This window comes from Onthophagus taurus, chromosome 3 (assembly GCF_036711975.1).
Source record: "Onthophagus taurus isolate NC chromosome 3, IU_Otau_3.0, whole genome shotgun sequence".
Classification (NCBI taxonomy): Eukaryota; Metazoa; Arthropoda; class Insecta; order Coleoptera; family Scarabaeidae; genus Onthophagus; species Onthophagus taurus.
Genome location: NC_091968.1, coordinates 28,356,759 through 28,384,082, shown reverse-complemented (window position 1 = coordinate 28,384,082; position 27,324 = coordinate 28,356,759). Strand labels below are relative to the sequence as shown.

At 34.8% G+C, this 27,324-nt stretch overlaps 1 protein-coding gene across 2 annotated transcripts in view; it reads left to right on the top strand.

Moving 5' to 3' along the window:
- Nucleotides 1-27,324, top strand: part of LOC111419997 (junctional adhesion molecule 2A-like) — a 62,150-nt gene that overhangs the window by 21,644 nt on the left and 13,182 nt on the right. For both annotated transcript variants that reach the window (XM_023052901.2, XM_071194725.1), the window contains exons 4-6: nucleotides 7,300-7,435; nucleotides 14,098-14,231; nucleotides 20,212-20,437. In XM_023052901.2, coding sequence (XP_022908669.1) covers nucleotides 7,300-7,435; nucleotides 14,098-14,231; nucleotides 20,212-20,437 — 496 coding nt within the window. The remainder of the gene's footprint in view (nucleotides 1-7,299; nucleotides 7,436-14,097; nucleotides 14,232-20,211; nucleotides 20,438-27,324) is intronic.

Here is a 27,324-nt window from a genome sequence, read left to right as displayed (position 1 = left end):
AGCTTAAAATCAAAATAACTCGAAAACAAAAAATGGTAGGTACCAACAACTTTTATCAAAGTCAACATATTTTTTTATGTATAATTGAAAGGTGTAATAAAAACTATAGCATTCCATTTAAAATAACGAAGTTGTGGTCTACTTCCGGTAGACCGGAAGTGGTGGTCATCTTGAAAATATTTTGGATTGAAAGTTTAGAATGAACAACCCATGCTACCAATTTCAAACCTCTACGAATAGTGGAACCTAAAAAAGTTCTAACGAACCAGTTACGTGAGACAACCTGTATACTAATCCCCTCTCTTGCAATGTCACTAGAATTAACATTAGACCTAGAACTAGACATATTTCGGTTTAGCCGTACGTCTCTTAAGACGGAATCTCTAAACCCGAATGATTCTAGTTCTTGGTCTAGTGCTGCATAACAATTAAAACTAGAACTAACACTAAACCTAGAACTAGAAAAATGAAAATTTCTAGTTCTAGGTCTAGTGTTAGTTCTAGTATTACACTAGCACTGTTACTATGTAGAACTAACACTATACCTAGAGCTAGAATCATTTGGGTTTAGCCGTCTTTAGAGTCGTGCGGCTAAACCCAAATTATTCTAGTTCTAGGTGTAGTGTGCCATGCACCACACAAAGTGTGCCATTTAAAATTGTTTTAATAAATGATTTGTTATATAATTTACAAAAAATAAAAAATAGATTGAAAAATAAACAATCCAAGAACAACATAAATGTTAAACTTCTACCATAGATTCTTACCTAACATTTCAAACATTTTTGATCCCTTATACACACTTTCAAAATCACTTCACTATCAAAAATAAAAAACTATTTCATCAACTTCTTGGACACTGCAACTTCCGCATTTTCTGCATCTTCTATCAAAATCTATCTTTCTAGGACATCCCTCTACACATGCTACCCTATCATTGTCAACTGATGCATCTAACACAGGTATGGGAGCTGTTTTAACACAAACCATCAGTGGAAAATCTCAACCATTAGCATTCTTTTCCAAAAAATTTACTTCATGCCAAGCCAAATATTCAACTTTTGATAGAGAACTATTAGCGATCTACTCTGCTATCAAATTTTTCAAACATTCGTTACATGGAAATCAATTTACGGTATATACAGATCACAAACCCAGACAAAACTCCTTATCAAACCCCATATCCAAGTTATATTGCACAATTTACTTCAGATATCAAATACATCAGAGGAAATTCAAATGTTATTGCAGATACTCTATCCCGAACAAACATCAGATCTCCAAATTCAACTTGCTCACACAGAATTGTCAAACTTACTGAATAAGCAATTTTCCAACAATCCTTCAAAATCTTATCGTTTGGCACATCAAACAACATCACAATCTGATATCAAACTGTGGTGTGAAACCTCTTCATCATCTCCAAGAATTTATATTCCGCAACAGTTCAAACAAGCAATTTTTGACAGAATGCATGCAATCAAAACAAGATTCTTTTGGCCACACATGTCAAAGCAAATTCATGTTTGGACCAAAACAGTCTACTAGGATTAAGAACATCACTTAAGGAAGATCTAGGTTGCTCCGCAGCAGAACTACTTTACGGGCAACCACTAAGACTTCCTGGAGAGTTCTTCATACCTACTAATCCATCTATTAAATATAAGCCTTTCCTCTCCAGTTTAAGAGACACTTTTTTAAAATTAAAACCAGTGAAGAATCGCCGTCTTTAGAGACGTGCGGCTAAACCCAAATGATTCTAGTTCTAGGTATAGTGTTAGTTCTAGTTTTACACTTGCAACGTCGCTAGAACTAACATTAGATCACAAAGTAGTATAAGGAGATAAAACGAGCGTACAAAAGTGGTTGGAGCAAATCCCCCCAAAATAGGGCAAACTTAATTCAGAGTTATACCTTGTGGCTCTGACGACAACGCCCCTTGTGTTAAAACTGCAAACTAAAATTAAATATACGTTTTAGGTTATAGTTGCTTGCAATTTGTTTTGACAGATCAGCTGATTTTAGGTGGCACCAATTCTATATCATAGGAGTAATAAAAATTATAATATTGATTAATATTATTATAATTAATTATTATCTAATATTGAGTTGTAAAAATGATGTGTAGTAATAAAATATAATGGACCGCAAAGGAAAAAATAACCGACCTAACCTAAACAGATTAATTTTTGTTAGTTTACAGTTTTGCCGCCGGGGCGCTGTCGTCAGAGCCACAAGGTAAAACTCTGAATTAGATTCGCCCTATTCTGGAACACAGTCGCCTATTGCCGTTTTATCTCCTTATACTATTTCGTGCATTAGACCTAGAACTAGACACATTTGGGTTTAGCCGTACGTCTCTTAAGACGGCTAAACCTGAATGATTCTAGTTCTTGGTCTAGCGCTGCATAAGAACTAAAACTAGAACTAACACTAGGTCTGAAGACGCACGGCTAAACCCGAATGTTTCTAGTTCTAGGTCTAATGTTAGTTGCCGCAGCCGCCATCGGACAATCAATTATTTATCCGGGAGGGCTTCGGAGATTGCATTAACACAAGAACGAAATAAATTTTGGATCTGAATTATTAACTCGACGAGAGACAGCTTGGCCACAGATGTCGCACACGCAAATTGTATAAAAAACACGTCCAAAACCCGTACACCAACAAAAACAAACTGTATACTAATCCTCTCTCTTTTTCTCGCAAACTTCATTAGCGTCGCGACGGTGATGGTCTTGGTAATTGGAGACATGACTCCAATTACTTTATATACACACCGTATTATTTTTTATTTTTTTTTTTAAGTTTTTGCTGCAAGTTTTTATGATGCTACCATAAAGTTTTATTTATTCTTTATTATTAGAGTTGTACCCATCAAAATACTCCAATTCTTTATAAAGGATAAAGAATGTAGGGTGAAGTAAGAGCGATTCAGATATAAGAAAAATTATTATCAAAAATTTAAGGCTATACAAGAAGGATAAAAATCGATAATAATGTAAAGAAACCAGTCTAGAAAACCTAAATGGAATGACGTACCAAAAAAAGAGGGAAAATATGCGTTAATTAACCTCTTTGATGATCATGCTCATGCTCCTATAAAAAGGTATCGATTTACTAAGCCTCTTGCTCCCTGGATGACAGATAATATTAAGTTAATAATTAGACTGCGTGATGAGGCTAAAGCTAAATTTAGGCATTCGGGTGAAGTAGCTCATTGGGAATACTACAAAGCTCTTAGAAATGTAACTACTACAGCTATAAGAAATGAGAAGAGAGCATTTTTCGGTTCTATTGCTATCCCTGGCCATGGAGGGCAAATGTGGAGAAGTTTGAAGTCATTGAATATTAAATCACATAAAGATGTTACCTTGCCGTCAAATTTAAAGTTTCCTGATAAGATTAATGAATATTTTGTAGATAGTGTCAAAGAAATTGTTAAAGACTTCCAAGGGTCTGGTTTAGATCGCTATGATAGTTCTAGTTTTAAAAATGACTTTTCTTGTAAACCGGTGGGTGTCTCTTTGGTGTTGGGGATGATTAATTCTATTGCCTCATCTGCAGTTGGAACGGATGGTGTCTCCGTTGACATAATCAAAATGTCTTATCCGACTATTTTGCCATATTTAACTCATATACTAAACTGTTGTTTAACTGAACATGTTTCCCATGGAATGGAAGCGTGCTATGGTTGTTCCGCTGCCTAAGAAAGGTGACCCACAGGAATATGGTGACTTGCGACCCATTAGTGGGCTCCCTGTCCTTTCCAAAATTTTAGAAAAGATTATGAAGGTACAGTTGGCAGAGTATGGAACTGAAGGGTTTAGTCCCATCCCAGCAATCGGGCTTTAGGTATGGGTATAGCTGCACTACATCAATGCTGAATTTAACAGATGATTTGCTGATTGCTCTGGAAAATTATCAAGAAATTTCGAAATAAAAATATAACTTTCAACACCCTGTGGCTCGAAAACCACTGACATTTGTATAAGACATAGATAGGTTAAATCATCATATTTTGGTGTTTAGTATCTCCGGTATTCGAATTTCCCATTCTTTCTGACTCACCCTGTATATATATATATTTTTTATTTTCTCTTTGTTCTATATGGGATACAATAAAGTCATATTATTATTATTATTATATAAAAATCTGAAGGAATGAAGAATTAAGGTTAGTGCTGGCAGAAATATATAAAAAGGTGGTAGCAAAAAAGGGTTGTTTGACAAATAGGATGTTCTAAGCTCAACCCAACCTAACAGACTGAGAATAAAATGAACATACAAATACTCCTAATATAATAGGCAACCAGAACAGACTCTTCAGGATTTTTTTTGTCTCTTTTGCCTGCAGAAATGAGTGTGGTGCTGTAAGGATTTGGAAAAGACCATATTAAAGAAAACCTGTTAACCAGTACACGACCAATTGGGCATGCAATGATGATGCTCCCAGCACCGTCTGGAATATTCTGCATTAAGAACATCCATTATGTACGTGGTTTCTGCACCGCTGCATCAACGCCTTTAGGCAAACGAAAACCCTCATGTCACGCGAGTTCAGGGATTTCAACACAGATTTAGTATCAATGTGTGGGTAGATATTCTGGAAATGGTACTGTTTCGGACATGGGTTCCAAGTCAAAATATTATGTACTCAGTCCCGTCTATAAGTCCTAGAAGCTTGTAAGGGGAATTTTAGAGCACCTGTATCTTAATATATGCCTTATTGTGGTCCATTTGCCATATTGATAGCTTTCCTTCTTCGATTTCTAGCCCATCTAACACTGTCTTCAATGCCACATGTATTTCTGATGTCTTCATTGTCTGTTTCTGAAAGTGTAACCTTAAAAGCTTCTTCGTGGTGGTATTTTTCACTCTTGTTTCTATGAGGTATATCATAATAGGTCTTAGGCATGTTTTGTATATTCTGATCTTATTTTTGATGCTCATATATTATAATTAATTACTACCTTCGTTGTATAAACTGTCTTCAAGGTTCTGTTGCTGCTTATGCAGGTTCCCCATATACAGGGTCCGCCAGTGAAACGGAAAGATTTCGTAAATAATTTTATTGTTAAAGAATATTTTTTTTTATAATTTTTAATACAATAATGGAAAATAAGAGAGTAGCCATTTGGTTTACAATGTCAAAAAAATTATTTTTTGAATACTACATCCGCCAAATGTCTTCCGTTACAATTTATGCATTCTTGGAGTCGTGCCTCAAAGTTTTACATAACTCTGCAAGAAAGAAGTCGCATGCGGTTAGGTAGGGAGACCGAGGGGGCCAACTGATATCCCCGTTTCAAAGCATTTACAGCAGTCTTAACAGGAAGTTGCACCACAGCACTACATCCGAACCACATGACGTCATCAACCCAATGTAAAGGGATAGGGAAGGGTACCAACCTAAGGCTGAGGTGAAAAAAAAAGGTTGAAACACCAGATCTAGTTACCAACCTATTTTTCCCCCCAAGCCTTTGGTTGACACTCCTCCCTATCCTTTTACTTCGGGCGGATGACGTCACGGAGGTGCAACAACTTCCTGTCTAAAACCGGCGTTCATTAAAATTCTTGCAGTGTGACTTGTTGCCCCGTCTTGTTGAAAAAGTGTGTGTTCATTCACTGGAAAGCCTTCAAGTTGTAGTGTGAAAAAAATCTGAATCATTGCAACGTGTCGTACAGAATTAACGGTAACGACATTTTCAGCATCATGCTCAAAAAAGTATGGACCGATGATTCCATTTGACGAAATCTCACCATTTTGGAAATAGGCTTTAACTGCGTAACCACGATTCCCCCCCTCCAACGCTCCATTGTAAACTAAATGGCAAATCATACAGGTCTTGACAAGTCGGCTACTTTCTTCCCCATCACTTCGCGGCGCGCTGTAAACCCTACCTCAAATCTTTCCTTTTCACTGCCGGACCCTGTATTTGAAACTCGGTACTTGTTTCATACTTAAATTGCTTGTTTTATCTTCTTGGTTTTCCAAGGCGCAACGAGTAAAATCCGGATTCTTTCTTTTGCCTTAGGCATACCTCCCCAAGTTTTTAGTGGATCAAGGACATGTTCGGTTTTTTTGTTTCTGGCAACTCATATTGTTGCTCATATCAGCTGAAATGAACTGGGGAGACTTTGAGGCAAATTGTTGCTCAAGCTCTTTTCTTACAACATTTAACTCATCATCTATAGAGCGATATTGCCATTAAACAGCGTCTATGTTTCCATTACTGACAATTTCTATTTCGCGAAACTCCCATTTGATGAGGAGCATCGACGTCTCAACAAGGAGTTTTGCAGATTGTTGATTTCTTCTCCGTCATAAAAATACAGTGTGTTAATTAATTATCGTACCCGACGTCATCACTGCAAGTATGCAACCAATATCACAATATTGGTATTGCAATACACGATTTGCGTATGATGCGTATTGCATTGTGATATTGGTTGCATACTTGCAATGATGACGTCGACTACGATAATTAATTAATACACTGTAGATGTCGAGTTGCAACTTTGCTTTTCGGCTTTATATTTTTTTGCTGACCTGGACTTTTTGCGTATCATTACTTTCTTTTGGGCTTTCACCTAATGAAGTCTCGCTCCAAAACTCATAACTTCTCTACTCTTCTCATCGTTTCTGGATGATTCTATCGCGGTTAGGAGCATTTTGTCTGAGTTCTGAGCTATATACTACTCGCTGAACAGAGAATATATTTTAATGAACCTAAAATTAAGTTAATTATAAATTTGTTGACACAACAAACTTAAAAAAAGAAAATAAAAAAGCAATTTGGACGAATAACGAAATAACATATTTTGCCCGAAACCGTTTATATTAATAAACAGTTAAAAATAACCGGTTACACAAGCAATAAACATTTTTAACGAACTGATAAATAAACTTTAAAGCCAAAATTGGAGTGGCCGAACGAAGCGCATATAGAATTAACCCCGAAATGACAGAGTGTTATCTAGCGTGAAATTATTCGACAATTTAATTTTTAAACAACCCGTTGACGGTGATGATTAACAATAATTTAATGCTCGCCGGCGCAATCGAGTTTTTAAACAAACCGGCCGAGTTTATTTCATAAACCGAACAGACACTCGACTTCAAAGAGCTCTACTGTTCATATTACCACATTTGTCCCGCTAATTGGGCCAATATGTTTAATTCGACGCGTCGAAATGCGATCTTTAATTATTCAGCTGGTCTATTATTAAATGAGCCGACACCTAAAAATACAAAAAGTTTATTTGAAATTAATTTAAGTTTTTATTTTGTTATAGATGAGTTTATCGAATAATAATACGGTCGTGTTACGATCGATAAGCTTGAAAACGAGCGGACTTTTTCGATGTGAAGTTTCAGCCGAAGCACCCTCATTCAGTTCAGCGCAAAGTGAAGCCAGGATGGACGTTGTCTGTAAGTAATGTATCAAAAATAGATATCTGGCCGAGAATCATAATTGATTTTGTGTCAATCTTTCTATCTATTAAAAAGTGAACACGATTCTCTTTATTATAAATAAATGTGCCCATATAATGAGTTACGTACATGCACTCTATCGATAATTACTATTTATTGATTTAAATTAACAAATAATTTCTGTATTATTCAATATTTATTTTAGAATTCAACAAAGGAATATTTTCTTTAATTTCCCTAATAAATCAAATTTATTTTTAATTAATATAAAATAATGAAAAAAATCGTTTTGGCGTCAATTAAGAGAATGTAACATTTAATTGTTCAATATTAGTAGTAAATGGGCATGTACTAATTGGGGTTGACCTGTCAAAGCCGACTCATATGACCCGTTTCGGATAATTAACCGTCCGGCGCAGAACGGTTGTAACTTGTTCGATGCAACCCTAGGTGTAACCAAAGGGAGGCGAAATAGAAGGGGAGTAGCGCATTTTGAACTGGGGCAGAGTCATAACTAATACGCATCGCCTGCGGTTTCAAACAGTTGTTGACATTTTGCCGGTCGTATCGAGGTCGATAAAGCAACCGCCACCAACCCTTCCGAGTTACAAACCCGCTCAACCAACTGCTAATCGCTAACACTCAACAAGTTTGTTCTTGAAAGCGTTTGCCTAAATGAGCAGTTAACCAAGATAGTCTAGAACAGAATTGCAGAAGTAAATGCGCCTTTACTATCAAGTAATCGTAATCAAATACAATAATTCGGGAAACATCACTTTTGAATTGTAAATATTGATATAAAAATCTTCTTATCTATTGTTTTTATGAATTAATTAGAAATCATTGAAGAATTCAGAATTGACCTTCAACACTAATAACATTGACAGAAATTCGTTCAACATCATCTTAAATCACTCATCGTTGTTAGATATTAGATAAAATTGTCCAAAAACTGACAAGAAAAGTATAAATTTTTTGATTTTTTGAAAAACTTTAAAAAATCTGATAGATATCGTCATGAATCGTTGAAGATTGCAAACAAGTTACAAAAAAAGTTTAAAAATTCGAATCAACTCTGAAAGAAAATGTAATAAATCGTTCAACATTGGCTGATATCTTATAAAAGTATCAGAAATTTTATTAATATTGTCATAAATGTGTTAAAACTACATCAAAATCGACGTAAATCTGATGAGAAGACAATACATATTGCAACGTTGTATAAACATGATTAAAAATCATCAGAAATCTGATAGAAATATAAAAAATCTTCCAAAACCTGACAAATAATGTCATAAATCTGTTAGAACTACTTCAAATTAAAGAGAAGATAATAAATCGTTCAACATAGTATAAACATGATTGATAATCATCAGAAATCTGATAGAAAGATAAAAAAATTTCCAAATCTGACCGACAATATCATAATATGTCATAAATCTGTTAAAACTGCTTTAAAATGGTTAAAAAACTGATGACAAGATAATAAATCGGCCAACGTAGGATAAAGATGATTAAAAATCATCAGAAATCTGATAGAAAGATCAAAAATCTTTCAAAACCTGACAGACAATGTCATAATATGTCATAAATCGGGTAGAACTGCATAAAAATGGTTAGAAAACTGATGAGAAGATAATAAATCGGTCAACGTAGCATAAAGATGATTAGAAATCATCAGAAATCTGATGAAAAGATCAAACATCTTTCAATGCTTGACAGACAATGTCATAATAATCATAAACGTGTTAGAACTACTTGAAGATGGTTATAAATCTGATAAAAAGATCGTAAAACGATCTCAATATCGCATTAATATGATTAGAAATCATCAGAAATCTGGTAAAAAGATAAAAAATCTTCCAAAATATCAGAGACAATGTCATAATATGTTATAAATCTGTTAAAACTGCTTTAAAATGGTTAAAAAACTGATGAAAAGATAATTAATCGGCCAACGTAAGATAAAAATAATTAAAAATCATCAGAAATCTGATGGAAAGATCAAATATCTTCCAAAATCTGACAAAGTGTCAAAACACGTCATAAAGCTGTTAGAACTGCTTCAAAACGGTCAGAAATCTGATGAGAAGTTAAAAAGTCGTTCAATACAGCATAAACATGATTAGAAATTATCAGAAATCTGATGAAAAGATCAACCACCTTTCAAAACTTGACAGGCAATGTCATAATAATCATAAACGTGTTAGAACTACTTGAAGATGGTTATAAATCTGATAAAAAGATCGTAAAACGATCTCAATATCGCATTAATATGATTAGAAATCATCAGATATCTGATAGAAAAGTAAAAAAATCTTCGAAAACCTGACAGATAATGTTATAATATGTCATAAATCTGTTAGAACTACTTAAAATTGAAGAAAAGATAATAAATTGTTCAACATAGTATAAACATCATTAGAAATCATCAGAAATCTGATAGAAAGATCAAAAATTTTCCAAAAATCTGACAGACAATGTCCTAATATGTCATACATCTGTTAAAACTGCTATAAAATGATTAGAAAATTGATGAGCAGATAACAAGTCATTCAATACAGCATAGACATGATTAGAAATCATCAGAAATCTGATGAAAAGATCAAATATTTTCAAAAATCTGACAGATATTATCAAAACACATCATAGAGGTGTTAGAATTGCTTCAAAACGGTCAGAAATCTGATGAGAAGTTAAAAAGTCGTTCAATACAGCATAAACATGATTAGAAATGATCAGAAATCTGATGGAAAGATCAAACATCTTTCAAAACTTGACAGGCAATGTCATAATAATCATAAACGTGTTAGAACTACTTGAAGATGGTTATAAATCTGATAAGAAGATCGTAAAACCATCTCAATATCGTATTAATATGATTAGAAATCGTCAGAAATCTGGTAAAAAGATAAAAAATCTTCCAAAATATCAGAGACAATGTCATAATATGTTATAAATCTGTTAAAACTGCTTTAAACTGGTTAGAAAACTGATGAGAAGATAATTAATCGGCCAACGTGAGATAAAAATAATTAAAAATCATCAGAAATCTGATGGAAAGATCAAATATCTTCCAAAATCTGACAGACAATGTCATAATATGCCATAAATCTGTTAGAACTACTTAAAACTAACGAGAAGATAATAAATTGTTCAGCGTAGTACAAACATGATTAGAAATCATCAGAAATCTGATAGAAAGATCAAATATCTTCAAAAATCTGACAGACAGTGTCAAAACACATCATAGAGGTATTAGAACTGCTTCAAAACGGTCAGAAATCTGATGAGAAGTTAAAAAGTCGTTCAATACAGCATAAATATGATTAGAAATTATCAGAAAACTGATGGAAAATCAAACATCTTTCAAAACTTGACAGACAATGTCATAACATATCATAAGTGTGTTATAACTACTTCAAGATGGTTATAAATCTGATAAGAAGATCGTAAAACGTTCAATATCGCATTAATATGATTTAGAAATCATCAGAAATCTGATAGAAAGTAAAAAAATCTTCGAAAACCTGACAGATAATGTTATAATATGTCATAAATCTGTTAGAACTACTTGAAATTGAAGAAAAGATAATAAATTATTCAACATAGTATAAACATGATTAGAAATCATCAGAAATCAGATAGAAAGATCAAAAATTTTCCAAAAATCTGACAGACAATGTCAAATCTGATAAAACTGCTTTAAGATGATTAGAAAATTGATGAGCAGATAACAAGTCATTCAATACAGCATAGACATGATTAGAAATCATCAGAAATCTGACGGAAAGATCAAATGTATTTCAAAACTTGACAGGCAATGTCATAACACATCATAAATGTGTTAGCACTACTTCAAAATGGTTATAAATCTGATAAGAAGATCGTAAAACGTTTAATATCGGATTAACATGATTAGAAATCATCAGAAATCTGATAGAAAGATAAAAAATCTTCCAAAATCTGACAGATAATGTCATAATATGTCATAAATCTGTTAGAACTACTTAAAATTGAAGAAAAGATAATAAATTGTTCAACATAGTATAAACATGATTAGAAATCATCAGAAATCTGATAGCAGGTTCAAAATTTTTCCAAAAATCTGACAGACATGTCATAACATGTCATAAATCTGTTAAAATTGGTTTAAAATGATTAGAATCCTGATGAGAAGATAATAAATCGGTCAAAGTAACATAAAGATGATTAGAAATCATCAGAAGTCTGATGGAAAGATCAAATATCTTCAAAAAATCTGACAAACAGTGTCAAAACACATCATAAAGCTGTTAGAACTACTTCAAAACGGCCAAAAATCTGATGAGAAGATAAAAAGTCGTTCAATACAGCATAAACATGATCAGAAATCATCAGAAATCTGATGGAAAATCAAACATCTTTCAAAACTTGACAGGCAATGTCATAGCATATCATAAATGCGTTAGCATTACTTCAAAATGGTTATAAATATGATAAAAAGATCGTAAAACGTTTAATATCGGATTAACATGATTAGAAATCATCAGAAATCTGATAGAAAGATAAAAAATCTTCCAAAGCCTGACAGATAATGTCATAATATGTTATAAATCTGTTAGAACTACTTAAAATTGAAGAAAAGATAATAAATTGTTCAACATAGTATAACCATGATTAGAAATCTCATCAGAAATCTGATAGCAGGTTCAAAATTTTTCCAAAAATCTGATTGACATGTCATAACATATCATAAATATGTTAGAATTGGTTTAAAATTATTAGAAACCTGATGAGAAGATAATTAATCGGTCAACGTAACATAAAGATGATTAGAAATCATCAGAAATCTGATGGAAAGATCAAATATCTTCCAAAAATCTGACAAACAGTGTCAAAACACGTCATAAAGCTGTTAGAATTACTTCAAAACGGCCAGAAATCTGATGAGAAGATAAAAAGTCGTTCAATACAGCATAAACATGATCAGAAATCATCAGAAATCTGATGGAAAATCAAACATCTTTCAAAACTTGACAGGCAATGTCATAACATATCATAAATGCGTTAGCACTACTTCAAAATGGTTATAAATCTGATAAGAAGATCGTAAAACGTTCAATATCACATTAATATGATTAGAAATCGTCAGAAATCAGATAGAAAGATAAAAAATCTTCTAAAACATAACAAACAATGTCATAAATCTGTTAGATCTGCTTTAAACTGGCCAGACATTAGATCAGTATGTAATAAATTGCTCAACGTGGCATAAACACTATTTGAAATCATCAAAAATCTGATGAAAATATCAAATATTTTTCTATGAGACAATATCATAACATTGTTAGATATCTGATAAAATTTCCAGATGTTGTTAATATTGTCACAATCATCGGATATCTGATTAAAATAATCTAGCAGACAGCGCCTAAATTATTTATCATTATCAGGTAACTCATAAAACTGTCAGAAATCTAATTAACAGTGCCATAAGTTTAAAAAAGTTATTTCAAAAGTGTTAAAAACCTGATAGAATGATTATTAGTTCATCATTTCATGAAATCTGATAAGTTTTTTTTTAATTGTTCAATAACTCGTAAGCATCATCAGACATAATCAGAAATCTTATCAAAAATCTTGACAAATAATGTCGTGAGTTGATCAACATTGCAATAAATCAGACATTTGATTAAAATCGCTATAAATTCTGCAACATTGTTAGATATCTGATACAATTATCAGGCAGTGTAGTAGCACTTCCATAAATCTATTAAAACGTATTAAAAATTGCCAGAAATATGCTAGAATGATCAAAAATGTTTCAATATCTTCAATTATCAAAAAATTCATTATATTTTGGGAACATCAATACTGTTTTAAAACTTGAAAGATTCCATTGAAATGTATTACAGAGATAACGTATACAAGTTGGGTTGTTAACAAAGTTTTTTGTATGAAAAAATTTGAAACAAATCGTTGACAGGTTTTAATATTCAAAGTTACGTGAAACTGCAAAACTTTTATCGCATCAATTTACGTCCGATATTAAAATTGGGTCGGGTCGGAAGGGTTTCTTAATATCTCGCACGCGAATTCACCCCGGCTTTGAGAGACGAGAGCTACTGATGCAGAATTTAATTTCTACGGGGTGAGCGAAAACGACGACGACGATTTATTGGGCATATTCCGAGATTTCTTTAAATCTATTCGCGTACGTAGTTTTAGAAAAGCGAGGGTACGTTTTCGAGTTCAAAAGGAATTCATCAAAGAAACGACTCGAACGACCCGTTTTCTTTAAATGTAAAATACGACCGTTTTTATAACCCTTAATAATATCGCCATCTTACCAATTTTACATATTATCCTATTTTAAATATATACACGGTACTAAAAGCTTTTCAACACAATTTTTATTCAAATATATCTTGTTGTATGTGTATTAGGTTCTACCCAAATCTACCTATACACAGAATCAATTTACTGGATGAATTACCAGATTAGGGACGGAAGGAAGCACCGTAAAGCTCAATCAGCTGTCTTTGAATGCATAGGATCCCGGAGCCATTGTCCTAATCGGATTGTCAACCAGAGATGATAAATACTCTGAAACGCATTTGATGCTAATACGGGTTTGACACATATGTGGCGATTTAATTTGGAAATCTTTGTTTTAGCTTTGCCGAAAGAAGATCCTCAAATAACTGGAGTTGAAACGGAATATCAAATTGGGGAGGAGGTCAATTTAAATTGTACATCGGGAAGGAGCCACCCTGCTTCAATTTTACATTGGTACATAAATGAACAACAGGTAGGCGAAATAAATAAGTTATAAACATTTTGATATGATACAAACATTCGCGGGGAATTTTCAACGGAATTATCAGTAATAAAAGCGACATTACAGGTGATATCGCAAAGGTAGTAATAATAAGGCGGGTGCTCGTAGTAAAAAAAAATAAATAAAAGGGGCTTCTGGAAAAGTTGCTAGTCACGCCAGCGTCGCGACGCAATGATAAATGCTGATAGCGGCCGTCGTGTTGGTAATTCCGTTTCGTGCTTTAGCGTTATATTTAAGAAAACATTTGTCAAAGTAATAGCGACCAAATGAGGCCAGTTTGACCGGTCGTACGTACAACAACAAAAAAAGGGAACACTACATAAATCACACGCGGATTTTCACAAGGGCGTTATTTTGCCACCACCGACACCGTGCTTTGCCAACTATAACGAATTCCATAAATTATTAGCCTCTATAACCTAAACAGGGAGACACTCCGCGTGGTTAATTAATAAATTCTCTTTGGTGCGACGTTGCCATTCGCACGAGGTCTTCTCGCAAGTTGCAACGGCGCCGCTCGCCCTCAGGTGACGCCATTAACGTCGAAATGAGTTACGGAGCCCCTAAAGTGCATCCCCAGCAGATGCTAAATGCTCGTCCCTTCGTCGTAACTGCAAAACGCTATTTGTACATAATATCATGCCCGCTAAAAGAGCGTAGCGCCGAGTTCTCCTTTTTCATCATATTCTATTTAAGTATTTCCGGTTTTAGTATTTCTCTTAAAACAATTAAAACAACGTCTGCGTGTGTTTCGGTTCTACCTAATTTTAGATTGATAATCCGATTTGTACGTTGCGGTTTTAAGCTTTGTTTAGTTTTCAAACTGATTAAAATTCCAACTTTCCATCGTTGCTAGATACAACCCTCACGAGAAAAGTCATTAAAAATTTAACCGAAACAGCTTAACTCTTTATCTAATCAATTTTAAGTAACTTTCAAAATATTATTTTACATTCATAATAAATTTTAACTTATAATAAGTTATTGTGTAATGTATGAAGTTTTGGTGGAGGCGCCGGTCAAATACTTTAAGCACATATAATTAATAATAAATAAATAAATATTTAATTAATACATATAAATTAATTAAATAAGGCTTACTAATTAATTTTGGAAAGTAAAGTGAGTGATTTATTCGTCTCTTACCTTTTTTTGCATCAAACTTGGTTATCAGGAACATGGTAAAAATAGTTATTTTTCGTGTCGAAGACTCTGCATTCATCTGATTGTACCTAGATTGCTGTATTCATTGAACTAAAATTAGAACTAATGCTAGACCTAGAACTAGAATCATTCGGGTTTAGCCGAACGTCTCTTAAGACGGCTAAACCCGAATGATTCTAGTTCTAGGTCTAGCGTTAGTTCTAGTTTTAATTGTTATTCAGCGCTAGATTGCTATAAATTTTTATTGAATTAAAAGTAGAACTAACACTAGACCTAGAACTAGAATCATTCGGGTTTAGCCAAACGTCTCTTAAGACGGCTAAACCCGAATGATTCTAGTTCTAGGTCTAGCGTTAGTACTAATGCCAGAGTTAGTTCTAGTTTTAGCAGTTATTTAATGTTAAATTATTGTACACTTTCATTGAACCAAAACTAGAACTAACACTAGACCTAGAACTAGAATCATTCGGGTTTAGCCGAACGTCTCTTAAGACGGCTAAACCCGAATGATTCTAGTTCTAGGTCTAGTGTTAGTCTAATGTTAGTGTTAGTTCTAATTTTAGTTGTTATTCAAGGTTAGATTATTGTATACTTTTGTTGAACTAAAATTAGAACTAATGCTAGACCTAGAACTAGAATCATTCGGGTTTAGCCGAACGTCTCTTAAGACGGCTAAACCCGAATGATTCTAGTTCTAGGTCTAGCGTTAGTTCTAATGCCAGAGTTAGTTCTAGTTTTAGCAGTTATTCAATGTTAAATTATTGTACACTTTCATTGAACCAAAACTAGAACTAACACTAGACCGTCTTAAGCCGTCTTAAGAGACGTTCGGCTAAACCCGAATGATTCTAGTTCTAGGTCTAGTATTGGTTCTAATGTTAGTGTTAGTTCTAGTTTTAATTGTTATTCAGCGCTAGATTGCTGTAAATTTTTATTGAATTAAAACTAGAACTAACACTAGACCTAGAACTAGAATCATTCGGGTTTAGCCGAACGTCTCTCAAGACGGCTAAACCCGAATTATTCTAGTTCTAGGTCTAGTATTGGTTCTAATGTTAGTGTTAGTTCTAGTTTTAATTGTTATTCAGCGCTAGATTGTTGTATATTCTTATTGAATTAAAACTAGAACTAATGCTAGACCTAGAACTATAATCATTCGGGTTTAGCCGAACGTCTCTTAAGACGGCTAAACCCGAATGATTCTAGTTCTGGGTCTAGCGTTAGTTCTAGTATTTGTTCAATAAAACTATACAGCAATTTAGCGCTGAATAATAATTAACCCGAATGAAGCAATATCTAATCATCTGCAAGCAGTATCTAATCTTCTGCAAACAATATCTAGTCTTCTGCAACCAATATCTAGTCCTCTGATAGCAGTATCTAGTCTTCTGCAAGCAATATTTAGCCTAGATTTATCTCTTACTATGATTTTCTAACTTTCTCCTTTCCATAGAGTTAAAAAAAGGTTGTTCGAACGATTTTTTCAATCAATCCTTCATTGGTTCCTCTAAACTTTAAAATCCCAATTACAATTAGAATATCAAGTTGCATTGAATCGTCGTATTAAGTTTTTATTTCGTCATTCTAACCTCACTTTTAACTTCTTGCTTAACAATCTTTTCTCCGTTAACCCACGGATACTAGGTCCATAACCTGTTAATTTCTATTTCAGTGCTTTAGTTTAAATGTTATTAATTTATAAGCTTATAATGACACTACCTTTCTGGCAAATATTTTTAATACCAACCTCAACGATAATAAATTTACCCTTTAAATCAGATTTGCCAACTTAAAGTAGTCATTTTGACATTTCATTTTAAATTTTTTTACTCTATTTTGCCCAATTACCACTCTGGCAGATTTTACAAGTGAGGTTGAGTGGAACTAATCATTTTGGGTTGTTGTAAATTTTTTTGATTTGATAATTATCAGCAGTAAGTCCTCTGCGAGCAATATCTGGTTTTTTGCAAGCTGTATCTAGTCTTCCATTTGCAATATCTATCTTTATGTGAGCAATTTTTAATTTTCGGTCATCAGCAACTACATGATCCTCTACAAGCAACGTCTAGTCATCTGCAAGCAGTATCTAATCTTCTGCAAACAATACCTAGTCTTCTGCAACCAATATCTAGTCCTCTGATAGCAGTATTTAGTCTTTTGCAACCAGTATCTAGTCTTCTACAAGCAATATTTAGCCTAGATTTATCTCTTACTATGATTTTTTAACTTTCTCCTTTCCATAGGTAAGACGGCTTATGGTAGTTTCCATAAGCCGTCTTAAGAGACGCATGGCTAAACCCGAATGTTTCTAGTTCTAGGTCTAGTGCTAGTGTTAACTCTTTTTCATATAACAGACTTTAGGCTATAATGGACACTCTCTTCCCGTAGTAACTATTATAACGTTATATCGAGGTTTCACTGCAATATGACGCAGACAATATGATGCAGATGTCATTCCTTCTACGATGTCTTGACGTATTCTTCGCTGATATCTTTTCTTCGATTTTTGTTAATTTTTCTCCAATCCAGCAGAGTGTAGATTGTGTGGAAATGGATACCCTTCCTTTGGGTCAGATGTAATTTGACAGGATTGAGGTTGAGGAGGATTGGGCATCAGAGTTACTGACAGTGTTGGTACTGATGGTATTTCATCAATTTTTCATAGTTCCTGTTCCTTTCTTTAACTATTTTATTCAATGCCTCATTGATGATGGGTATCTTTCCTCCATTGTGGAAGCGAGCTTTTATTCTTCTCATTATTAAATCTGGGGATCGTGGTGTTATATCCCATATCTGTTTTGCCAACGTTTTGGAAAGTGTTTGAGGAAGTGGTTCAAACACGTCTATTCTTTGCTCTTAAGTCTAAAATTAACTGTAAGCAACATGTTTTTTTTTGCGGGTTGCTTGATTGAGAGTAACTTGCTTGAATATACCCAGTATATCTTATCTTCTCTGGATTCATGCTAGTTCTTTCTGGTGTTCTCCAGGGTAGCCATCTAGGCCCTTTACTGTTTAATATTTATATTAATGATATATTCGACGTCGTTAATTATGCCCAATTTAATGTATACTGACGATTCAAAACTCTTTCTGCGTTTCTCCTCATATATTGAGTGTTTTAGATTGCAGTCTGATTTAAATAATCTTCATGCTTTTTGCTTAACTAATCGCCTTTCTTTAAACTTCCAACAAATGTGATTCTCCAATGTCTGTCAAAATTCTTCTTTATTGAGAATGGCGAGATCCGGAAATCGTATTAACATAGATCTGAGTAGTATTAAAACGTCGATTCTAGATAAGAAGTATAGGGAGGGGTGCCAACCTAAGGCCGAGGAGAAAAAAAAAAGGTTGGTAATGGAAAAGTAACTAGATCTGGTGACTTTTTTAAAAAAAGTAACCTAGTCTACCAAGGTCCGTTAAGTATTGGTTATAAGGTTATCCAACTCGAACAAATTTACGTTGGCGGGGTGAGGTGGGAAACGTGACGTCATTGGAAGAAAAATATAACATAATATGATATAATATAAATTTAATACAATATAATAATAATATTTATGTTAATAATTATTTAAAAATTAAACAAGTGTTATTGAACTCAAGAAATAAAGAGTTTGCTAGTCTACCTTAAAAAGTCACCAGATCTAGTTACTTTTCCAATACCAACCTATTTTTTTTCTCCTCGGCCTTAGGTTGGCACCCCTCCCTATAGTTTTACATTGGGCGAATGACATCACAGAGGAGCGGAGGAGCAACTTCCTATCTAGAATCGGCGTTTCTATACTACTGATCTGTTTCAGCATTCTTTCTATGCATTGAAAAAATTGCTCTTTGCTGCAGTTGGTGTGTTGCCTCGGGCGTTCATTTGATATGTCATATTTATACCAGCTAGACTTATTAATATATAATATTAGGTTCGACTTGTTTCTGTACTCAGTTGAGATAAATAAATAAATAAATTAATTATGAGTTCAAGTACATAGAGGTCGATTTGTGTCATTCATGAGGTCATCACGATTAGAGGAGGTTTGTCGTTGCTGGTGGCAGATCGAAGCTGATAGATTAGCGTTGCAACTAATCCGATACATTAGGCTGGGCAGGATACTGTAGGGACATCAATTCGCGTCACGAGGCCAAATGATACATTATGGTCCGTACGCTTCCCTTCGGCATCAACAGACCCATAAATTCAACAATGCGTCCGGGCAAATTGCAGTTAGGAAGTGTCGCGGTGCTCGTACGCACCACGACCTTATTGACGTCATTACCATTAAATTTACCGTTAATATCCATCCGGGAAATCAAACGACATTAAATCGTAACCGAAAAATGATAACGGGGAAATTATACTGGGATCGTAAATAATATTTTGAGAAAATCTGACGTTTCGAATATCCGATTAGCCGGACCTGAGCGGCATGACAGGCACCGGGTTCCGGAAATCCCGCGATAATCCCGCAGGAAATCGAGTACAGAACCGGGTTCGCCTGATTGGACGTCAACGGCGGCCGCAGACGGTCTCGGTTGGGTTCTAGACTGCTCCTGCAGGAGAACCGGAGTCGTTTGTGTCCTCTCTCCCGGCGGTACCTACGGCGGGAACGAGAGAAGCTCGACAGCAAATCGTTACGTCCCGCTTTACGCAACACGTTGAGTGGCGCACCACAGACGTTTCGTCTCCCTAATTGGCACCTCAAATTTAACAACCGACCAGTTTGACGACTACTTCAATACCCACTACTACACTCTAGCTTTTACTTAAATGTTTAAGTCCTTTTTCTTTCTGTTACAGATTGTAAGTCCAACTGCTTTAATTCACTACCCACCCGTACAACATAAACATGGATTAGTGTCGAGCATCTTAGGGTTAAGATTTATACTAACGGCGCGTCATTTTATGGGTGGTTCAATGAAGATTAAGTGTGTCGCGACGTTATCGCCGGTTTTATGGCGAGGAGATCGAGAAAGTATAGTCCAAAGTCTACCGGTGAAACAAATGAGAGAAGCTCTCCTATTGGGTGAGTACTAGATTATTCCTCCTTACTAAAAAATCCTTTTTTATCCCTTTTTTAATCGTTAGTCGAAGCTTCTCGTCGTCTGGTCCTCGTGACTTTAATGTAAATTTTCGCCTCCCCAAAGAGAGACGCTTTAAAACTTCGCCCAGGACGAGGTCCAGTGACGTAACACCCAAGTTTTTCCACCCCGTCCATCTAAACGGGAACAGCGCGTCTCGTCCGCTAATTACCTTCTTCCGTCTCGCCCTCTTCTCCACGTCTCGTTCTTCTCCCGTAGTTTTTCAATTAGAAAAATCCCGTCGGCGAGGAAATCGCGGGTAATTACGTGACGAAAAACAAATCCGAAACGTTTCTCCTTCGCGCGTCGGCGTCGAAGTTTCTCGTTTTCCCTCGCTTTTCCGCGACCCCTCGTTGCGGGAACGACACAGATATGCAAATAATGGGCGTCGCGACGCTGCACCCGCGTCCCAAAGCGGGCCGAAACTTTTAACCAGCTCCAGTCTCTCTCTCTCTTCCTCTTTTCCCCCACGGAAACAGAATACTCTGTTTTGAATGCGCCCTCCGTCGCTCGAACGTATACTCAAGTTGCGTTTATTAAATTATATACGACCAACTTTAACAAGTCGAAGTTTGCCATTCGGGTTCGTTTATCTAGGAATACTATATCTCTCGTTATAAACTATATCAAATATTATACTTTTACTTTTATGGTTTAAACAGAGTTTCACAAACTTTGAACCTAATTCTAAATAAACAAAGTATACGAAGTTAACATTTTTTATGCATCTTCCGTAATAAATATAACTCCTTCAATCCGAATTGATCTAATTTTATAAACGCAACCCAAACGTTTGACACTCAATCATAACCTCAAATATCCAAGAATTAATTTGAAACAAAAAACTTTATTAGATCTTGTAAATTGTAGATAGGTAACATTATCAAATTTCACCTTGCTCGGTGAAAAGAATATCCATTAAAACTTTAATGCTGCTACGAGCAAGTTCTAAAATATTCCCGAATTTGACAGCATCGATGTTGATAAACAACGTAGCGTATCTCATTCCAAGAGAACTGGTCTACAGTAGGCTAAGTCTCTCTTCAGCCCAGAGTCCAATCGTATGTTTGGTCATCGCAAATGATATACTAACTGCTGGCTCCTGGATCGAAAATGAAAATTCTCTGGTTCGGGCAGACATTTGCTTGTACACAGATGGGTCAAAAACACCTGAAGGGGTGGGAGCAGGAGTATACTGCCAGACACGTCTATTGCTCACTCTCTCATTACTGAACAACATGGATTCTTGTCTGGCCGATCGGTTGAGTCTAACTTAGTGTCCTATGTTAATTTTATTCATTCTACCTTAAATGAGGACTCACAGGTTGACGCAATTTATACCGATTTCTCTAAAGCCTTCGACAAGATTGACCATGGAATTCTTATACAAAAGCTGTCCTCCTTTAACATTCCTGCCGGCATTGTGCGCTGGATAATGTCATATCTTTCTGACAGAAGTCAGGCAGTTAGGATGGGTAGCTTTTTGTCGGACTACAAACCCATCTCATCTGGTGTGCCTCAGGGAAGTCACCTTGGGCCCACATTATTTCTAATTTACATAAACGACATTTCTTCTTGCTTTAAATTTTCCAAATTCCTGCTCTATGCGGATGATAATAAAATATTTACTAGAGTCAGCTCTAGCCATGACTGCCTAAGGCTCCAGGAGGACGTGATCGTCTACATTATTACTGTCGCGTTAACAAACTTTATTTGAACTATGACAAATGCCAAAAAATAACGTTTACATGGAAACGCTATCCTATTAATTTTAATTACAACTTTAATGGTAGACCTATTATCTCTACTGACAGAGTGAAGGATCTTGGCATTATACTTGATGCCAAATTGAGATATCACCTTCACATCGAAGTCATGGTGGCGAAAGCCCTGCGTAACCTAGGGTTTGTTATCAGAATAAGTAGACAGTTTACCAATTTTACAAGCATTAAATCCCTTTACATATATGGCATTTGTTAATAGCGTATTATCATATGGTTCCATAGTATGGAATCCTATGTACGCAGTCTATCGTGATCGCATCGAAGCGGTTCAACGACGCTTTGTACGCTATCTGGCTTCCAAATATCATCTTCCCTATTGCGATTACGATGGACGCTGTGTGGTTTTTAACTTATTATCCCTGCGGCAGCGTCGGCTAGTCTCAGACTTAATTTTTCTTTTCAAACTGGTCAATGGCTTGCTGGACGCACCTGATCTTCTGTCTGTGTTGGACTTTAATGTACCACAGCGTTTCACGCGGCGGAATACTACTTTCCTTTTAGGCACATCGAACACGAACGCTCATCTAAACTCGCCTATCGTTCGGCTTTTGAATACTTACAATCAGGATTTCAACCATGTTACTCTATTTGGACACTCGTTGCGCTCATTTAGAGAATTACTATTACGTAACGTTTAGTTGTTAACTTCTGTATTGTAGTACAATTAATTAGCAACTATCAATGCTGTTATTATTATTTTCATAGTTATGTTATAATTATTGTTATTTTTTTTTTTTTCGTTTTTTTGCTTGGTATGTAGTTAAGTGCTTTGTTTGTATGAGGATGCTTCACTGGGGATATCCTCCCTGTTTGTGTCCCAATAATAAATAATAAATAAATAAATAAATAGACACCTCGAATCAAGCAAGCCTAGAGCCTGGGTACGTACTGTACTGTATTCCAGGCGGAAGTATTTGCTATTGACATGGGTGCTAAAATCCTTCTTGAAAGAGGGGTGAAGAACAAGACAGTACGAATTTTCTCAGACAGTCAAGCCGCTCTCCAGGCGCTGCAAGCCGTGAAAATGGTGTCGGCTCTGGTTAATGATTGTAAGAGAACATTAAACACACTGAGTTGTGATAACAGAGTCTCTCTGATCTGGGTTCCGGGTCACTCTGGGGTTAGCTAGATAAGCTAGCACGAGATGGCAGCGCTGAAGCGTTTGTGGGGTCGGAACCAGCAGTTGGTGTATCATTTGCGATGGCCAAATATAGGATTGGACTGTGGGCTGAAGAGAGACTTCGCCTACTGTGGACCAGTTCTCCTGGAATGAAACATGCTAAGGTGTTTATTAACATCGCCACTGTCAAACCCGGGAATATTTTAGGACTTGCCCGTAGTAGCATAAAAGTTCTAATGGGTGTTTTTACTGGGCACTGCCGATTAAAAGCACCCCTCAACTTGTTCGGTTTAGCCGACGATGTTGAATGCCGACTATGTGCGGAGGAAGCAGAGACGGTTGAGCATGTTTTATGCATGTTAAGAGCATTGGACTGCACGGTGAAATTGGATAACGATATCTATCGGGGTACAATAGATCCTTAGGGTCGCGGTGCAAGGTTGGTTGGTCCGCCTACCCGATATGTATTCTATGTAATGTAATGTAATGTAACTGTTGGCTCTGGCCCAACAAATGTTTTATCACTGCCAAAAACACTGCAAAGTTCTTAAATGCTTAGAAATAATTGAAGAGTTCTTAAAAACGCAGATGCATCTAAGATGTATCTATCAGACATCCTTAACGACAGGAAATTCTTGAAAAGTTATCCTTATCAACTACAAATCTACCACATGCTCTAGGATATGTTGCGAATATTATTGCCAGGGACATTACAGAACCATACTTCAATATTCCTCAAATCCTCAGTAAATGCTCGGGAACTCATTGGTAATCTTCTAAGAATTCTTGGAAATGGCCTAAAAACCTTGATAATCTAGATCAAGCATTTTATAAGAATTATGGATATATTCTAATAAATTCATAGATGATATTCTGCAGATTTAGAAACATTTCCTTAAGATTTTCGAAGAATTCTCAAGGAATGCTTAACATTTCTCAATATGTCTTTGTTTTACTCGGAGTGAGCTTCATGGATTGTTAAACATTTATATACAGGGTGATTCTCAACCTATACGCATAAATTTGAGGACTTATTCCTCATGACAAATAGAGACTAATAGATGAAAAAATTGTAGTAAAAGTTTTTTAGTTTTCTAGATATCCGATATAATTGGCGACATCTAGATAATGTGTTTCCTAGAAGATGAATAGGTCGAGATGGTCCAATGGCCTGGCCACCTTGATCACCCAACCTCAATCCTCTTGATTTTTACTTTTCGGGTTACTTAAAAAACATAGCAAAATCAGATACATGTGCGAATTATCTGGGCAAATTCGCACAACATCCTGGTTTAGACCACGCTAATGGGAGATCGTGGGAAATAACTTTGAACACTTGCTGTGATGTTATTTTAAAATGTTCTATGTATTTTTGATTTGAAAGCAAATATCACGGATATCTATGAAACAGAAAACCTTTTACCACAAATTTTTTCGCCTATTAGTCATTATTTCTTGAATCGTCATAGGTTGAGAATCACCCTGTATATAAATGCTTAATAATCCATATATATCCAAGAATTTTAAAGAATTTGTGGGATTTAATTGGATTCATCAATATTTTCCAATCATTTTAAAATGATTTTTGAGAATTAGAGGATTTTAAGAGATTTTCAACAATCTCCAAGATGTGTCTCGGAATTAGCTTCATGGAATTTTAATAATTTGCATATACAGGGTGTATCTAAATTGTTGCGAAAGATTTTAAGGGGTAATTTTTCAACGAAAATTAAGGGGGTCTTTCATATAACTTTTTGTTCAAAACTCTTTCTCCTCTAAGTTATAGCCCTCTAAAGTTAAGAGAAAAATCTGCAACTTTCTTATCTCTTGACATTTTACAACTAACAATTTGTTAGTTTGATCACAAAAAAATAAAATAATGGTGCGATCAATTTGACATAACTTCATTTCTTTGACTAATAATAACCAATCTCTGAATTAATTCACTTGAGCCTGTGTATTATTTTATTTTTTTGTGATCAAACTAACAAATTTTAGGAGAAAATGTCAAGAGACAAAAAAGTTGCGTATTGAATACTTGCTTGTTTACATTGTTTTTTGTTTCGTTGCTATGGCAACCAACATTGTTATTTTAAATGGGATGCATATGTTTTTTTTTGCACATTTTAATAGAGGATAAATCCCTCTACGCGATCAACATATCAAATCATATGGTTGTATAATCGAGTTGACATTTAAAGCTGTCAATGGTGTTATTTCGGCGCCTACTTTGATTGTAATTAGCTGATTTAATACTTACAAAAAACGCATTTTTTCTCGATTTTTTCTTATACAACCGTATAATTTGATAAGTTCATCGCATAGAGGGACTTATCCTCTATCAAAGTGTGCAAAAAAATATATGCATCCCATTTAAAATAACAATGTTGGTTGCCATAGCAACGAAACAAAAAACAATATAAACAAGCAAATATCGCCAAAAAATGCGCCATGATTAATAAAGAAACTTGTATTTGAAACATTTTTCTTTAAAACCACAAATGGCGAAGTTATTGGCTATATTCTATAGTTCGTTTTTTTTCTATAATACTTGTCAATGTAAATTATTTAGAGTTTCTGTTGGTATTATCTAGGACCCTTATAAAATTTATGTTGTTTTCCTGATTTTTAGTAACATTTTCAGTAACTAAATAGTTGAGGTTAAAATACTAATACATTTTTAGATAAATACGATTTTAACGAAGTACATATTTGTTGTAAAAACATGCTACAAAGTAATTAATAGAATAAAATACCTTTTCTATGTAAATAAATGGCAAATAAACACCCCACAACACTTTTACTGCACCTTTTCTTTTTGAATAACGAAAGCTCAAACGTCAATGTGACATATTTACTTCAAAACATGATAAAACAAAACTCCCTGTTAATTTTGCCAACTTTACAACAAATTGACAGGTATTATAGAAAAAAATGAACTATAGACATTTGGCACACCTGTATATCCAAGGATCTAAAGAATTTTTGGAATTCATTTAGATGCAACAAGATTTTCAGTGTATTTCTAAACATTTCAAGATGATTTCTAGGAACTTACCAAGCAGATCTTAAAGTTTCAAAAGATTTTCTAGAATTTTCAAAAATATTTAAAAATTTTCAGCTGGGATTGCTTTTTGAAGGAGTTTGTGCATATTTACAGTTTGTACAATTTATTGGAATATTTCCTAGTATATATTGAGTTGCATCTTAAGTAACAAAGATTTATAGACTATATCCAAGAATTTTTAGAAGATTTTCAACAATTCCTAAGAAATACCTAAGATTTTTAAGGATTTCTTTCATTGTTATGGATTACTGCTTAAAATGTTTAGAGGTTTCTGATAGTTTTCATATGTCTCTGAACTTTCAACGTTTTTAAAGTGTTTTCAAGCATTTCTAGAAAATTTGTAATAATTCCTGGAGGATTTCCTAGGATTTCTAAGGATATGTAACAGTTTCAAGTGATTTCTAGGATTAATTTGGATGCGTCCAGATTTACAGAAAATATTAAATTTTTTGCGAGACAACTCTAATTTTAGTTGTTATTCAACGTCACACTTTCATTGATCTAAAACTAGAACTAACACTAGACCTAGAACTAGAATCATTCGGGTTTAGCCGAACGTCTTTTAAGACGGCTAAACCCGAATGATTCTAGTTCTAGGTCTAGCGTTGGTTTTAATGTTAGTGTTAGTTTAGTGTCTAGAGACGCACGGCTAATCTCAAATTTTTCTAGTTCTCGGTCTAGTGTTAGTTCTGGTTTTACACTAGCACTATCACTAGAACTAACCCAAGACCTAGAACTATCACATTTCGCTGGGAAATGTGCCTCTTCCTCTGAGTGGATCTGTTAGGAACCTTGACCTGATTATTGATGAGTCACTAAACTTTAGGGAACATGTTAATATGCTGTTAAAGCGGGCATATG